At 41.6% G+C, this 17,461-nt stretch overlaps 1 protein-coding gene across 4 annotated transcripts in view; it reads left to right on the top strand.

Moving 5' to 3' along the window:
- Nucleotides 1-9,325, top strand: part of WDHD1 (WD repeat and HMG-box DNA binding protein 1) — a 30,454-nt gene extending 21,129 nt beyond the window's left edge. For all 4 annotated transcript variants that reach the window (XM_069783110.1, XM_009917126.2, XM_069783111.1 and 1 more), the window contains 9 exons: nt 973-1,104; nt 1,457-1,674; nt 3,431-3,561; nt 4,512-4,568; nt 5,466-5,509; nt 5,668-5,826; nt 6,223-6,356; nt 7,553-7,688; nt 8,272-9,325. In XM_069783110.1, coding sequence (XP_069639211.1) covers nt 973-1,104; nt 1,457-1,674; nt 3,431-3,561; nt 4,512-4,568; nt 5,466-5,509; nt 5,668-5,826; nt 6,223-6,356; nt 7,553-7,688; nt 8,272-8,472 — 1,212 coding nt within the window. In that variant the 3' untranslated portion in view covers nt 8,473-9,325. The remainder of the gene's footprint in view (nt 1-972; nt 1,105-1,456; nt 1,675-3,430; nt 3,562-4,511; nt 4,569-5,465; nt 5,510-5,667; nt 5,827-6,222; nt 6,357-7,552; nt 7,689-8,271) is intronic.
- The last annotated feature ends 8,136 nt before the right edge of the window (nt 9,326-17,461 follow it).

Raw genomic sequence — 17,461 nt, 5'->3', positions numbered from 1 at the left:
CTTCCAGCTTGACTTACTCTCTTAAGGTAGAGGCTGGTCGAAGCAAGATGTGGAGACTTCTAGAAGAATATCTATATTTATTCTTCAATTTTTTTATAGGTTTAAATATTTCAATCTTGCTGTGTTCAGCTGTACTGCACAAAATAAAAACAAACATAAAATTCTAACCTCAATCTTAGAGACAGTTTAATGCTATTTGAAATTTATTCTCTTTGATAGAAGTGTAGGTTAAAAGTTTCAATAATAAACACTTTGTCATTTTTAATGAATTCTGATTCATTTGGCTCAAGTCGTTTTGTTCTTTATCTGATGGAGTATGTCTTCCATTCCACACCCACACCCTCAACCCCCCCAAGATAATAGAAGGAAAACACCCTGGGAGCTGTTAATTTAGCTTGAGGGAATATGTACTTCTGTGTAGGTAAAGATTATTCCAATACATGACTGATGAAAACATACTGGTTTTGAATAAGTTTATAATTATTTTGTAACAGAGCTAGCCTGGTCTAATAGCCATAGTAGTATTTCACTGAACAACAAGAGTTATAGTTTCTGTTTGCCTGTCTCACAGATGATGATTACTCCTACAGTTACTGAGTTATTCTGGAATATTTCCAATTTGCTGTGGGACAGAAGTTATAAGATAATCAACTTGTTCTAGAATTGTCTGTCCTTGTAGCATACTGGTGAACATGTAGGTCTCATCCTGCTGAAAGTCTGCAAGATATTTGGAATTTAACATATATGGCGACTGTTTGGATCAGTTTGTATACAGATGGTTGTTAGTGTGATCTATTTTTTCCTCAGTAGGCATTGGCTTTTAAAGAGAATTGTCTACACCTCACCCTCATTATAAGATGAAAGGAACATTTAAGAACAAGTTGATAAAATACGTTGTAAATTGTTAGGCATTATGTCATGGGCTGTTTTTCCCTCTCTGACCTCCAGCATGCATCTTCCTCCCTTTTTCAGGAACAATACTGGCGTTCTGTTGTATTTCACAACCACGTGGATTACTTATCAAAAAATGGCTATGAACTTGATGAAAATGCTAAAAGCCAGTTAGTGAAAGAACAGCAAGAACTTTTAATGAAGTTGTTTGCCGTAAGTACAAATAAATAAAAAATAGAATGAATCCCTGAGACTTTATTTTGAATAGGTGGCCTTTGATGTAAACGTTGATGTGATTCCTCTTATTAGAAGTCTGGCTAATGACTGGCAATCCAACTAGTTCACAGACTATGATAAGAGGTGGAATGGTTAATATTGCTATTGCTTATCAGTATGAAGGGTTGGAGGAAGAAAAAAAAAAAATTTTTTTCTTTGCTATGCAGCTGATGATTGTTGTTGGTTTGTCTATTCATTCATTCCACCAAGACCGTAATATTCTGGTCCTAGAGTCTTGAGAGAGCTGTGTAACTGAAGTGTGTCACTCTCAAGGCTTCTTTTCTTTCAGCTGTCTTGTAAACTGGAACGTGAATTTCGTTGTATGGAACTTGCTGACCTCATGACACAAAACGTTGTGAATTTAGCTATCAAGTATGCTTCTCGCTCTCGAAGACTAAATTTAGCTCAGCGACTTAGTGAAATGGCTGTAGAAAAAGCAAGTGAGTTGGCAACAGCACCAGAAGATGAAGAGGAGGAAGAGGATTTCCGAAAGCACTTGAATGCTGGGTAACACAAATTTCTGTGATTAAAAACCTGGGAACATTTTTACTGACGAATTAACATTTTGGTCCAGTTGATGCACTTTTCTGGACCATAGTTTGCAATATATTTCTTGTGAAGTAATGGTGTGTGTTGCTCCATTTATAAATTATACATATAGAATGGTACATTCTTCCTGATCTCTTGTGAGGACTTGTTAGTACCAGGTTACTAACACAAAGGGGAAATATCTCCACTCCTTGCTTACTGTATGTTTGTGTTCAACAGCTTCAGAGGCAAAGCAGACTCAATACCAAGTGCTCTGATTTAAATTTTTTTTCTCCCCACCCTCACTCCCCCAGCTTGTACTGGTTTGGTTATTTGACTCCAACCTATTTTTTCTCTTTGTCTCAGTCTCTCTCTCTATCTCACTTCATTCCACACCTATCTTAAAATCCTTCTATCTTTCTCCAGCCCTCCCCTCTTTCAGCATCCCACCTCAGTGTATCCTATTTAATCTTGCACCCTCCTAACTAATCCCAGCTCTTCAAAGCTATGAAAATACTACAGGTTTGCTTTGCATTTTTCCCCCCTCTGTTATCTGTGCTGTCTACCTTTCCTCTCCTACCTGCATCTGCTTTGTAAAGCACGATGAGGCAAAAGATGCATGTGGTATTTTTAAAAATATAGACCATACAGAGGAGCTGTGTTCTTGCTTGGCCTCTGGATGGTACAGCTATAAGGAAAGTAGTTACTAACCACCAGTCTGATAGCGCAGAAAAAACATCATAACGTTTTGTCAGAAACAATGTCTTCCTATAGCAATTTTATGTATGAAGTTTGGAACTTACTTAAGCAAGAGGAAGTGGTAAGTTCCTGAACTTATCTGTAGCTTTTCCCTTATTCTTCTGTGTGAAACTGCACATTCAAAACTCCTTTCTAAATGCTCTACCTTGTTCTTCTGGATCATGCGTAGAAGCTGTAATCCCATGTCTGTGACTTCAGCCACTCTGAGGGTTAAAATTCATCACAAACACTGTATTGTTCTTAGTGCCAGAGTAATCTAATACTGACATTCTGGTTGAAAGAAATGAACCTTTTGTTTATGTATACACAGATTTTAGTAATCGGCAAAGATTAGGAGGGGAAATGCAAGAAATGTACATACTACTATACTGGGAATTTAGAGAATAATCAGATTAAACATTAAAACTTGCTGCCTAAGCTTCACACTGAAAATATGTATCCATGTTACCACCTGTATTTGTTCATGTATGCAGAAAAGTAATCTGGTATTATTTATGATATTGGAGGTATATGTATTTAAATGGAGATAACAGAAGATTGTTTTATGTTTGCATTTATGTTTGTGGCAAAGTGTTCTGGCAACAATAGCAATGCACTCTGAAGGTGGGAAAAGGTTGCTGTTTCTGTTTGGGTGCTCGCTCTGTTTGTGTATGGAGCTGTTTGAAGGCCAGTGCATGTACTTTTAGCTGAGTGTGAACTTCAAGCAGTTTCATAGCTACATGTGGTCTTTCTTAAAACTACATGAGTACCACTTCAGGCAACTGCACTTGGTGTTTCAGGGTGAGCTGAAGTGGTTAATGAATCTTTATTTTATTTTTAGCAATCATCAGAGTTTAATCAGAGGTATAATGCAAATAAATGTCAAATGTTACTGTTCTTATTTCCTAAATTAGGTAAGTAAGTTAGCCTTCCATTGTTCTAGTTTTCCTTCTGAATGTGGTGACCGCTTCCTTTCTGATGAATGCCTTCCATTTAGTTACAGCAACTCTGCCACAGAGTGGAGTCGGCTGCCGGTCAGAAATGTTCAGCAGGACCAAGAAATGGAAGATGCGGAGGAAACTGATGCCTATGAGGAAGTAGAAGAAACACCAGAAGTGCATAAACAGAGTAAGAAAAATATATTCTCTGAATAGGCTGGAAGTTACCTAGATGTGTCTTTCACAGACTTAATAAGGAATTCTGGAAAATTCCCAGATTATTTGGCGTTTGGATAACTTGGCAGCCTATAGGACTATGCAAACAACAACGTTTTCTGTCTGTAGTTTTGTTTTGTTCTTTTGACATAAAATTTAGGAAAGACAGGCACGCTACCTGTCACGGGACACCACAAGTGACGTACAGGAGGTTTGATTTAGAAGCCATTTACATAAATAGAAAATAATCCCATTTGTTTCAGTGAGTTTTGAAACTGCAGCTGCAGCAGGGACTAGGTTTTCTGCTACCTAGTTAGAACAGATCTGGTAGTTTCTGATCTGTCTTACTTGGGTGTTGACATGTGAAAAAATGCACAGGAATAACAGGGTGACATGCAGTAACTCCTGCCTGTGGGCTTCTTGTTACCTGGAATTCCCTGTGGGAGATGCGTGGCAGTGCCTACCTGAGTGAGCGGCTCCGTATTCCAGACTGTGCCTGCAGTCGCTGCAGAGTAACAAGTTTAGTGCGTGTCATCTGCTCTGTGGCAGCTTGCTTATGCCTTGGACTTAGTAACCATTTGAGACACCCTTGGGGAGTTTTTCTGTTATCTGATACTATTTCTAATGGACTGGGTCACTTTGTGAAACGGTTACTTTGGTTTCAGCTCAAATCTTGCAGGAGTTGAATTGATAAAGTAGTTTGCTGGGCACAGTTTAAGGAATAAGTGTACAACTCTAAGTTAAATCCAGGTAGAGATAACAGGTGGTTTTGTAAAAGTGTATGTACAATTTGAAAATGAAAAGTCATGCTTTAAAATATAGATTGCTTTACTATAACTTGTCTGGTTGGGGATTTGTTTTTAAAGAAGTTATGCTATTACATTTTATTGTACTTAAATATGTACCTCTTTCTTTTTTCTGAAGGGCCAAACCCTTTCTGCAAAGGTGTCACTTCAGCAGAGGTGACTACTCCGAAGTCTGGTGAGTAAATTCCCATTTATTCCAGCATGAGAGCTTTGTTATGCTTCCTGATACCTGCTCCTGCTTTTATCCTCCATTTTCCCATTACTACTAAAATTTAGTGCATAACAGTGTTGTCAGGTGGTAACTTGCACTGATTGTTGTTCTCATGTTTTTAAGAAGTTCCTTATTCCTGTTGATGTCATCATTACCTAAAGATAACATATATGCATAACACTATTCTGATTGCCTTAGCTGTGCCAAATGCTGAAGCAGTTGTCTGCCTGGTTGTGTTACGAAGGCATTCTTTGGGACAGGGATAAAATGAGAACAATGATCAGTTGATTTGTTTTACTAATCACAGGCACATTTATTGGTTGCACTTACAAAGTAGAGTTAGTAACCCTGCTGTAGAACTGTGAGTCTGAGCAGGCATGGGCAGAGTGTGACCTTTTGCTGTGTCTTGCTTCTTACCTCCTCCCAACGCTCTAGCAAGAATAATAGGAGTGGAAACGGATTTGGGAGTGGAGGAAATACTGGGTCTTCCTTTGGATTTATATTTTAAGCTGTTGGTCCTGTGTGGCATTTCTGACGACTAATAATAGCTAAGCATGTATAGTATAACCTTTGTGGGTTTATTAAAGCGTCTTTCTCTTTATCCAACCACCTTCAAGCCTGGTGGGAACTTCTTTTCTTTGGTGTGGAATAGTTGATGCTTTTGATTTAGTTCTTCTCTTCAATTTTCAATGAACAGAGGCTGAAACACACACAATGAGTGTTAGCCTTGGTCTTTGGAAATGAGGCTAATGTTTCGTTTACCCATCTAAAATGTGCACATTGCTTCGTAGATTTTTATATGTGTGTGTGTGCACACACATACACATATTTTCACATTCTTTTTTCTTTCTTATTGAATAGTTGTAATTGTATCAAGCAGCCAAGGACGAGTGAATCCCTTTAAGGTAAGAATTTTGCAGCTGGTTTGACTGCGGTGTTCTGAAAATCACAACAGATGATTATATCTAACATTTACAATATAACTGTGACAGATATCTTGGAGGGACAGAGGAGGGGAACATGACAGAAAATAAATAAAATGTCTATTTATTTGTTTTGCTAGGTGTCATCTAACAAAAAGGACCCAGTGGTCCCCTCAGCAAATGTTCTAGACACTATGAGCAAACACTCAAAGAAAACTTCTTTGTCTAGCAGTCGAGCTGTAAACAAGCAGAACCCTCCAGTTATAAAGCCTCTGATTCCCAAACCCAAGTCCAAGCAGGTAATGTTTTGAGTCTTTTTACATTGTTTCAGTGAGAAAAGAACAGTAAATTGAATTTTACCAGCTTTTATCAAGTACAAAACCCTGTTGATTAAGTAAAGTGTCTTAGATGGCAAAGTTCATTTAAGCATACTGCAGAAACTATAAAAGCACATAAAACAGCAAAAAAAACCTTTCAGTTGTAGAAATTGCATTCTGCACTGAATCATGTGCTTTTATTTTAAATAGTGTTAAATAAACATCTGCTGTGCTGAAATTGGGTGGATTAGATGCTATATTAATGCAAGTGATTACTGTGTCTTTAGGAAAGACTTGGGTTTTGTTAGGCTACATGCTAGGTGTTGTTTGAGAGTGAGGTGTTCTTACTTTTTTTTTTTTTAACTTCAATTTCTATAGGCTTCAGCAGCCTCCTTCTTCCAGGCTCGTACACCTAACTCTAGTGCAAAAACAGTGGAAGAGAGAGAAGAAAAAGCAGGAAACGAGTCCCATGAAGTCAAAGTCACTGCACAGGAGAACACTGAAAACAAAAGGTGAGTGGACACTTGTATCTCAATGCCATATTCCAATTTTGATAGAATAGCAAGTCTAAAAACTGTTCCATTTCTGAAGACGTTGGGCTGGCCAAAGTAGCGTAACATCAAGATTAAAGTGTTAGCTCACAAGTTGTCATGTTTGTGAACCCACTTCAGAAATTTAGTAAACTGCTACTTATACTATGCATATTATCAAACCTTCATAAAACACATTGGTTGGATTTCCAATTGCCGCATTACAATCACAGTGAAAGAACAGAGAAAAACATTCTGTTCATTACATCTTTCCCAGTGTGCATGGCAACGTAATTCAAAGTAGAAGTTTTGCATCAGCCTGAGACAAATAAATGTGTGAGTGAATAATAAATGAACAATGCAGAATGTAGTTTTGGGGCTCTAAGCAACGATTTTTGCCTTGATACTACTTATGCATCTGATAATGACCTTTGAATGATAAATGAAACCATGCTGCTATGCCAGTTCCAAGTATAGGAAATGCTTAAAAGTTTAAACATCTTTAGCAAATCTACAAGGAAGTCTAAAAGCCGAGGGTTTTACGTGAAAGTGTAAAGCTTTATTTTAGCATGGTTTTTTTTAAAAGAAAACAAACAAAAAACTTAGATCACCTAAGGAGTACGTCTCTTCCTAGCTAAGACTCATAATCTGTCTCTTTCCTCTGGAGCAGATGTATTTCCTAACAATCCCAGTCCTCATGAAACTTGCATTATTATAATCATGTTTCATTTAGACTTCATTTAACTGAGGAAGATGAAGGTAATTATTATTCATTTGGACTAGCATTCTTTTCATTAACCTTTACAGATAATGTTCTAAAACAAGTGGTAAGGAGAATTGTGAAAAGGATTAGCTGAAACATGTTAATATATGTGCTCTATTTTTAGGTTGATGGGACCCTGTCAGAAAGGAAGAGAACCATTATGCTTTGTCATTCTAAAACTGAAATGTTAATCTCCATATATATCACAGTTTTAATAAAAATGCTTGACTTAGTCTTGCCTTGTCAGCATGTTCTTTAAGCATACTGCAATAGGAGAAAGCAGACTGCTGACTATATATGCCTTTTCCTTCAAGAACAAAAAAATCCAGTTAGGTGTTGTTTAGAAATGTTGTTTTGGGGGATATGGTTTTCCTATAACCTTCTTAAACAGACAATTTTTGTATGCTTGTTTTAGACCACAGACAGGATTCCAGATGTGGCTAGAAGAGAACAGAGCAAACATTTTGACAGATAATCCTGATCTGAATGAAGCAGAAGTAATAAAAGAAGGCATGAGTCGATTTAGAATGCTGTCATCAGAAGAAAGAGTGGTAAGAAAACATTCTCTAATCCTGGGGTTTTTTTGAGAATTTTTCCCCCCACTGAATTGCTTGGTTATTTTTGCTTAGGAAGTTTTTCTTTAAATTCTACTGTTCTCTATCTTCATGGACTTCAGTTTTGAATTGGGCCATGATCTACGACATATACTCTATGAAAATATAAACTGTCTGAATAGTAAGTAATAGCAGAAAGCAGCTTTTCCAAAGTGGGGAGTGCAAGAGAAACATAATCAATGAAGGAGTAGCAAAAGAGATGGGAAAGAGTTAAAAGTGACATAGCCAGGCTTAATTCATTGGGGCTTAAATTTGTTCTAAGGCCTTTTGGGTTTCTTTTTTGTCCAGAAAGACAATTAAGAGCTTCAATTTCATATACAGGTTCAAACGAAGTATAGTTTTGAAGATTTTTAGAAAAAAGGAAAGTGAGGAAATTTTTCCTAACTTGATCCTTATTAGTTCTTAACAGGAATTATTTCAGTGCTTCCTTAGAATCAGAGAAATAAGGTGTATAAAATAAAGTGGTGAGTTTTGTGGCCTAGTTTGTAGTTTTCTGTTTAATGATGTACTTTCTTCAAAGGTGTGGACTGAGAAAGCAAAAGGAGGAACAGTTAATGATTTAGCAGAAGATAAAAAGCGAAAGCGTCCCACAGCTGATGAAGATGAAGTGAAAAAGAACCAGGAGCAAAAATTAGAGGACTCAAATGTATCCAAAAAACCAAAGCCTTTAGATCAATCTACAAATGTCAGATTGTCAGCTTTTGCATTCAAGCAAAGCTAAACAATGTGGTACCTTCTCAGCATCTGTTTTCTGAAAACATTAGGTAGCTCTGTATTGAGAAATTTGCTGCCGTGCTCAAAGAGCACTAGCAAAAAGAGTGCCTTGCTCCAAATAGTCTTCTAGAAACTATTTTATTATCAATTCTTGAGAGATGTTGAATCCACTCTCCCAGTCCTTTGCAAGTTACTGCTATAAAGCTTGATAGCAAAACTAATACTAATGGACCTGTTACCTAGAAGCAGAGTTCCACACAGTGTTGTGTAGCTGTGTGCCTCAATATTTGTAATATTTGATGCTAATTACAGGTTAATCATTCTGGGGAGGATAAACTATGTCCAAAAGCTGTCCTGTGGTTTTAGAGAGGGAAAGTAATGGCTTCTATACCATTCCTTCTGCCTGCTGCAAATACTCGTAAGAGAAAGACACTCGAGGAAATGGGAATGAGGGGGAGATAGCTTAACATGGTGCTGGTGTTCAGCTGCATTTTCAACATCTGTGGCTGTGACAGTGGCAGAGAGCAGCCCGATATGGGCAGGGACAGAAAACCAGGGCAGAAGCTGAATGAGGAAGGTCAAGTGTGCAAAAATGAGCCATTCCAGACTGTGCAAATGTACTTTCCCAGTCTGTGCCTCAGCAGGGTCCAGAAAGTGTTCAGAACTTGAAAATCTCTGTATTGTTTTATGTAATGTTTGTTTTTAAAATAAAGTGTGAATGTTTCTTTGTTTTAAGGTGGTGGTCTCCTTTGCAATGTTTGTAATTAAACAGACTTCACCTACAAGACATAGGGCAGTTGTATTTACCCTTCTCTGGAGAAAAGGCAGTAAGTATGTCTAATAAATGTACTTGAAGCAAACGCAAAGTTTGAAACTTTTTTTTTAAGGATAAGGTAAAATAACTCTTTAGCATAACAACTGTGACTGAAGAGTTCTAATTTAGGGGTTTTTCTCTGGGTTTGCTCATCCTTTCATCATTTGCTTTTTTTCATTCTTCATTTGTCTTCACGTTATTACTGAAAAGACGAAGTGACTGTCCATTTAGAACACACTGAAATCTGTAGATTGAAGATTCAGTAAGATTTCTGTGAAAGCCATTAAATCTTAGTGCAAGAGGTGATTTGCTAGACTTTTTTAGAAATTGCTGCAGGTCATTTTGGAGAAAACAGCTCCTGTTTTCACTGTATGTAAAAAAAACAGGGGTCATGATATCAACCAGGGATAGTAAATACAAATAGAGAAAACTTGAAGACCTGTCACTTTAAATGCTTTTTTTCATCCACAGTTCTTATATATTGTTACACATTTTATTTGTTTAATGCTGGTAGTAGACAGCAATGTAAATAATAATTAATTTTCTGTACTGACATAATGTGGGAAGTTCAGGAGAGCAGTGGCATATCGTAGTGATTTTTCTACACTCTTTGGAAAGAAATTACTGTATCAGAGACTGGAATTTCTTTTTAGGCAGTAAGCGTGTTTCCATATTTGGGTGTATTGGAGAAAAATGGAATTGCATTGGTAAGAAAAACATCCTGATAGAAAAATCACTATGAGCTTGGTGAACTGTGTAATGTTTTTTTTTCTGCTAGACTAGGTGTTTCTGATGATGACTTGAGCGTCTTGACCGTGGTGCTGGGAGATGGCCTGGGTGTGAACGGATGGCCTTTCTTTTTATCTTTATACATGTAATCCATACTCAAACCACTGCTGCAAACAGCTGGTCCCACAAAGCATCCAAAGTCCTTCTGGCTCCTGTAGGAGGGAGGAAACATCCAAAGTAAACTTCCGAAGTGAGAGTTTTCTGGGCGCTGGACATTTGCAATCATGTCGCCCTTCTGAACAAGCATGCCAAAGGTCTGTTTTAAAGGGAGGCTCCTGGATTTGGTGGACAGTTTCCTGGAAATCACTGGGGATATCAGGCAGCATCCTGCATGTCCATGGTTCCTGTTTGCTTTTCTCTTGGCTTCATTTTTGGGTATAATGCTTGTGGGTTTCATCAGACCCAGTGTCTGCAGCCTTGGGGTCACAGTCTGGATCTCACTGCTACCCCTGTAGCTGGTTAGAGGCTGCAAAACTGTTTCCAACATCAGATTTGAAATTTTAAATTGGAGCTGTGTGGCTGTGATGGTGATTGCAGCAGTGATTTTTAATTATGACAGTTGCCGCTGTCCGCAGCAATAAAATAAACAGTCAAGAGGCGCTATTGAGATCATGGAAGCGAGTACTTTGCTGCTTTTACCCTGGGAGGATCATCTCCCAGCTAGGCTGCTGTTAAGTTTATTTCATCAAAGATGGGTTTTGCTCTATTACACAGCTTCGGGCAGAGCTACAAATACACCCTCCATCACCTGGAGCCTTCCAGGGAGCTGCGCCAAGCCAGCCGGGAACGGGGCGCGCTCATCCGGCAAAAGCACTGGCAGGACAGTGCTAAGTATAACTTTCAATTTGGGTGGAAATGAAATGCCAAACCAAAAATGAACAGAAAATGTGGAACGGATTTTCAAGTGAAAACAGTTAAATCTCTAGTAGCTTTTTTTTTTTTTTTTTTTTTAAAGATGCTCCCTAAAGAATTTAATAGAATTTCACTGAAGTCTTCAGAAATGCTTGTTTGTCCTGAATTTGCCATCTTTCTGCTGGAAAACCAGGTATTTTAGAAAAGCCAACCTGGAAACTGTGTCCAGGAACCTGCCGGATGTTAGTTGTTCCTACGGTGCTCAGAAAACCAGAGAGGGAGAATTGCACTGCAGAAATATCCGCTCTTTGAATTGGATTTGAAAAGCTCCAGCTATTGACCTGCTGCCAGGGCTCTGCTGTGACTGTGCCCTCCATGTTGCTGTGCCGAAAAGCTTTGCTGTGTCTAAACCCAACCCCAACTTTCCTGTCTGATTATTGCCATTCCTCTTCGAATTTCGGGAACACAAAGCACCTTCTTTTCCTTGCTCTCCGAGTCTGAGTCTGTCATCCTCTTCCATTTCATTGCATCATTTGACTTTAAAAAAATCCTTTTCTCATGCAGTTTTTCTGAAGAAGAAAGTCATGTTAAAAAAGTAGCATGTGAAAACAGGTAGCAGGTGATGGAGTCTGCAAAAAGAGAATATTGCTGACTAGTTGTGCGTGTGGCATTTTGTTCAGTTACCTCTGCTGCCGCTCCGTGCCTAACCCAGAACTGCTCCTTGCTGGAAAGATGCAGCTACTGAAACCCAACAAAAAGTCTCAAAATGATGGGCAGAGTCTGACAGCTTTTCAGGGGGGATATAATCCAAAGTAGCAAACACCCACCTGCCTTGTTCTGCAGCTGACAGAGCGTTTCAAGCCCTTTATCTTCTGGAAAGATATATAAACTACCTACTAGGTGTGCTGGAGCGTTGCCAACACGTTGGACTTCACAAGGAGCGCCGGATCCTCAGAAAGCTTGGCATTTATTCAGAGAAAGAATATTTGTACTATAAATAAATAAAATACCTGCTCGTGTTCTAAAAAATATTTTCTTTGGCTTTCCCAGCACCTTGCTCTGTAATGTAGTTTTGCTATGAAAGAAGACAACACCACCGTGACACTGCTAAGCTGAGCTGATAAAACCAATGCAAAAAGTCTTGTTCACCTTCGGAGCATCGTGTTGCTGTATCAGGCAGGAGCTGAGCTTGGAGGAGGATGATGGGTACATTGGGGGAGGAAAGCACTCTTCCTATGGTGTTTTGTTTCCTACCTGAGCTGCTTGCTGCTGCCTGTCCCTTGCTGCTGGGCTCAGGCCTACGGGCTGGCAGCCGAAGGGCGGGCAATGCTGCAGCTGGGCTCCAACAACTTCGCTGAAATCATATTTTGCATACTTTTTTGGTTTTTTTAAGGGTGTGTAATGCCAAATCCTGACAAAGAAATCTCTCTGCCCTTTGCATGTCATGAATCCGTGTCAACTTGTGTTATTTTGGATTTAGAGAGTTTTCTTTAGCTGTGCTTTCAATCCCAGCGACATGCAGCCTCTGGCGAGGATGCCGAGTACATGTGGTACGCAGCACAGAGCGGTAGCTGTTTTCAGGTAAGTGGTGTAAAGCTGTAATAGTAGTAGTTTTAACTTTTTGTTGTTTTCAGTGTAGGTAGTGTGTCAGATCAGAAGGTCTATTTGCAGTACAGTGTTCAACAACTTTATCGCAAGTATTTGGTACTGGAGTGTGATAGCAAATGTTTTGTGGCAATGCATCTCTTATTAAGATACTCATCTCTAGCAGGGAAGAAAGATGTCTCCTCTTGGCTTCTGGGGATGTCCTGTGCCTCCAGTTCTTGTGGCAAACCTGATCCATCCTCAGGTTAGCTCCACTGGTGTTGGTTAGGGTTCTCCAGGGCTTCTGCTGTGTCCCTCCCTGAGGATTTGCATTCACCTAAAGTGAAGTTCCCATGGCTTGTTTGGAATTGCATTCCCTGATTAGAAAATTAATAACTGTTGGTTATAGCTTCTCCCTTTGTTGCTGCAGGAACGAGCAATGCCCTCAGACTCAAACAAAGATTTGCTTTACAGACCCAGTGTAAGTCTCTTGGACATAGTGCTCTGTCCCTGGCCTCTCTGGTTGTCACCAGCTCTGACAGTGTGCATAGCTGGGGTAGCTTGGTTACTCCAGCTGGGAGAGTTTCTTACCTTTGTAGGCAGTAAAAGAAAGCTGATACCAATGAGGAATGGTTTTGGGGTGGGAAAGTCAAGAAAACTCAAGCAGCTTGGATGCCTGGAGTGGAGCTGGGCAAAGGAGACCCTGTGTTTGGACAAGCTTTCCCCTCCAACATCTGGCTACGAAACACACCTCAACTTCTTTTCAAAGAACTTAACTGTGGTGGTTGTGGAGTGACTCAGTTTGGTGTTCTTGGCTGGCTAGTCCAAGGAGAAGACAACAGCGGTGAGAACTGCCTATGAGAAAGTTGGGCATCTCATGCAGTAGAGCTCTTTGATGGAGAACAGCAGACCTGGCTGCTTCTCTCTCCTCCCAGTTGATGTACTAAATGTGCTCAGCTGAATGCTGCCATCTAAATTTAATAGTAATTCATTTACTTAAAGGCAGGCAAAACACGAATACCTATCTGGGCTGCGAAAAGAGCCACTTGATGCTGGACTCAATTGCACACGAATGGCAGAGGAAATTTGCAGGAATAGTTTCAAGCCGTGTGTTGCCAGGGAACAGTCCAGTCTACAAATCACATTATCGATCTTGGGGTAATAACGGTGAGAAGCAACCGAGGGGAGCAATGCGGGGACACAGCTGCTATACTTGTTTGCCCTGCGTGTGAATCAAAAGCTGTCCTTGGTTTAGGAGTGGGCTGGAGGGACCTAGAGATTGCCCTGGCTGATGTCAGATAGCTCCTGTTGGAAACAGGGTACAGGTCTACAGGAGCCTGGAGACTTGTATTATACAGCTATTTTCACCTTCTTAAAAGCATAAATATGAATTTGCCTCCTACAGCCTGCTTGGGCCATCCCTCTGAAGTTTTCCAAATTTCAGGGAGCAAAGGCTGGAGCAGTCCATCGGTGTGAGATCCTGTGACCTTGCTCTGTGAAGGCATGAAAGGAAAGCTGAGACAGGGCAAAACTGCTGCTTTCACTTCCAGTTTCAGCTCTAAAACGCAAGACCTCACCAGGGAAGTTAAAATGCAGATCGCATCTGCAGAAGACCCCTCAGACCTTGGGGGATCCTCTGTCCTTACAAACCAACAAATGCCCCTGTAAGAAATTAGTATTTTAGGAGCCTGTAATCAATTTTGCTTGTTATTCTGGGTAATAGAATTAAATTGCTCATGATTCACTCTTTAAACTGACACGCTGTGATTCCAGGGGCTGATAATCCCAAGCTGTATTTCCAGGGCACGGGAAGGATGTCAGTAGGCTGCGACGTTGCCATCCATCGCCGCCGTGGGCACAGCTATTATTTGAAGATCACGTTTGGGTCTCATTCTGGCTTGATGTTAATAGCAGGATCGATCTGCATTGCTCTTTTCTTACTTGAGCCGTTAATGATACGCTGGGTTGACGCAGATGGTTTGAGAAGGTGGAATTCATCATCTCTAACTTTAAGCTCTAAGCCCAGTCCTGAACACTCCCACTTTATAGTCAATGGAGGAAAAATGAGTGTCTTTTGTGCGTGATTTATCTCAGCTTTTTAGCAGCTGTCAGTGCAGAAATTGCCCTTGAGATACCTTTTAGATGTCTTCATCTGACCCAGTGAAGACTGCCTAGGGTCTCTTCATCCTTAGCCAGCTTGGCTTGGAGAGGCTTCTTTCAAGAGCCCACTCTTCAAACCCCGAGGAGCATCTGATGCACGCAGGGAATGATGCTCCGGCCCTTCCCCACCAGGTTCCACTCAATGCCACTGAAACCGGAGGGAAGCTCAACTGACTAAAACAGGTCAAGGAGCTGGAGCCTGAATACTAACCCACTCCATCCTGTCCCTATTTTGTATTTTCCCTACTTTCAAAGACAAGAGAGGGCTCTGATGGGCTTTACCATGGACCACGCACCTGTGTGTGCCCACTTTGGTACCCAGCAGCTTCCCCTGGCTCTCACGGGGACCCCCCAGGTACCCTCCAGCAGATGCGCTGGGCTTTTACCTGCTCTAGACCTTATTTTAGATTTGCAAATAATTCAACTTAGAGCCTCAGGATGTTTTGCACTCCCTGTTTCATTGCTTTTTAAGAATCTCTCTTCAATCTTTGAACAGCGAAAATAACCCCCAAGCTCTGAGCGAGCACAGGAAAGAGAAACGGCAGATTCCCTCTAGGAAATTCAGAATATTTTTTAACACAACGTTGCATGGTACCGTCTGCCACTCTTTTATCGCCTGTGTTTTTCTTTTTTTGGGTATAATGAGAAATAGCAAAGAAAAATTTCTTGGGAAGGCTACATGAGAACATGGGGTGTAATTAATACGGAACAACCAATAAAATATTATCATAAGTTACTTAAAAATAAAAAAGGGCCAAGCATTAGTGCTTCTGCTTACCCAGCTGATGTGGGTTTGTGTTTCAGAAGGAGAGGACTTTGCCATGGCTGGAAATCAGGCTGTGTTGTAACACATCCTGACACATGCCTAAATTCCCTAAACCTAATAATTCTGTGTTTGCAAATGCTGTTAGCAGAACTGCCAGCATCGGCTCCCGTGTGTGCAACCTCTGCTCAAACATGCCCAGAAAAAGTGGTTTTCTGCACATCCATGCAGTGCTCATGCTAGCAAATAAGCTGGTAACTGCCCTTCTTTCCCCATAAATCGGAGAAAAATTACAACCAACTCCCACAGCTGCTGAGTTCAGACCATTATAAAGTCCGGGGTGACTCTGGGGGGAGCTTATCTTATTCTTTTCCAAGAAAATAAAGGTAGCAAAGACTAGGGAGTGCCAATGTACTTAGATGCCCTTTACTAATGCCTTTTTCCTATGGATGATTAGGTCTCAGTGGTTCATAGCTCCTAAGAAATGCTACCCAGCCTTTGAACCGTGTCAGCTTGGCCTGGATCCAAATGAAAGTGGTAGTTCTGCCGAGTCCCATGAACAGTTTTTGCATGTTTCTAGTAAGGGAACCCATCTAGTTTATATGGAGGATTTGGACAGCCTCAGAGGGTTGTGAAATGATGGGAGGTACCCAGCTCCACATCAGTGGCTGTCTGGGGAGGAGCAGGCATGGAGTTCAGGGCTTCAAATCCTCCAGTACGGCAGTTTCTGTTCCCAATCGGCGCCTGGGGCAATAAAACCGCAGTAAAGCCTGACTGGCTGCAGGCCAGCGCCGGCCCCTTGATTTCACCTGAGTCATCCTGGCTGTCTTCTGGTAAAACCTGTGATCGGAAACCGAATGATAAATGTGGAACGTGTTACTGCTGCCGTTTTGGTGGGGTTTTTTTTATTTCTTTTTTTTTTTTGCTTGTCTTGGTTAAATGTAGCTCTTGTGCCTGGAGACGGAGGAAAGCCAGTGAGTCATGCTCTGCACCCCATCCTGCCGACAGCTCCTTCCCCTCCTTATCTCCCCGACAATTTACCACTTCCTAGGAACAGGGGCAGGGGGAGAATTTGACCCTGCTGCCTTACAGACAGATCAGGTGTGAAAAGAGAGGGCTTTGCTGTGTCCCTTAGTATCTCGGCCATTTATTTTGATGGCAATCCATAAAATATTAGTTACCCTTGAGGTGACGGAGCATACACCCTACGCTCAGCTGAACCTTAAGACTCAGTTTCTAGCTCATAAAATCCCAGAATAGCTTCGGCTGGAGGGGACCTCCCTCCCAAACCACCTGCCCCGACATTTATTTGTTCGCCAACATTTGAACCCTATGTGGGGCTGGGGCAGAACAGGCTGCCAGCTGCTGTTGGCAGAGATGAGCAGTGCTCTGTCTGTCACATTTGCCCCCAAAGTGTTTGGAGGATGCTCAAACCACTGGCAGGGGTGACATCCCAGCTGGATCCCTGCGGAAACCCCAAAATATTTGGCGTCGGTCATCAGAGACGGCGCATTTCCAGAGCCACGGGTGGGAAAATGAAAACGTCGGGGCACATCAGCCCTTCAGCAGGAAGATGAATGCAGAGCTCATGGGTTGGAAGGGACCGAAACCCAGCCGTGACGAAGTGGCAGGGACTGTGTCACGAAGGAAGGTCAATCCATACCCGGGATCTTTCCGGCGGATGCATCCCGCCGACCCGAACGGTTACGACGGCGTTCCAGCAGCACCGGCGAGCTACCGAGCGGGGTGCGCCACCATCATCACCCCAGCGGGAGAAGGACCGGCTCTGGAAGGTGAAGACAAAATGGAGAACGACGTTGGGACCTGCTGCGCAGGACAAGGCCCCGCATCCCGGCGGGACCCTTCTCATCCATCCCCCGCCGCAGCAGCCCTCCCCACGTTCCCCGCAATAGAAGCGATGGAAGGGGGTTCCCCTAAAGCGGTTCGGGGCCCGGTTTCCCTCACCCCCCCCCCCGGTTCTCTCAGCCCACCGCCTCAGCCGGCGGGTCCGGGCTGTTCCCCGCTCACACACCC

Source organism: Haliaeetus albicilla, chromosome 5, assembly GCF_947461875.1.
Source record: "Haliaeetus albicilla chromosome 5, bHalAlb1.1, whole genome shotgun sequence".
NCBI lineage: Eukaryota > Metazoa > Chordata > Aves > Accipitriformes > Accipitridae > Haliaeetus > Haliaeetus albicilla.
The sequence above is the reverse complement of the archived record's forward strand: the minus strand, read 5'-3'. Positions and strand labels throughout refer to the sequence as shown.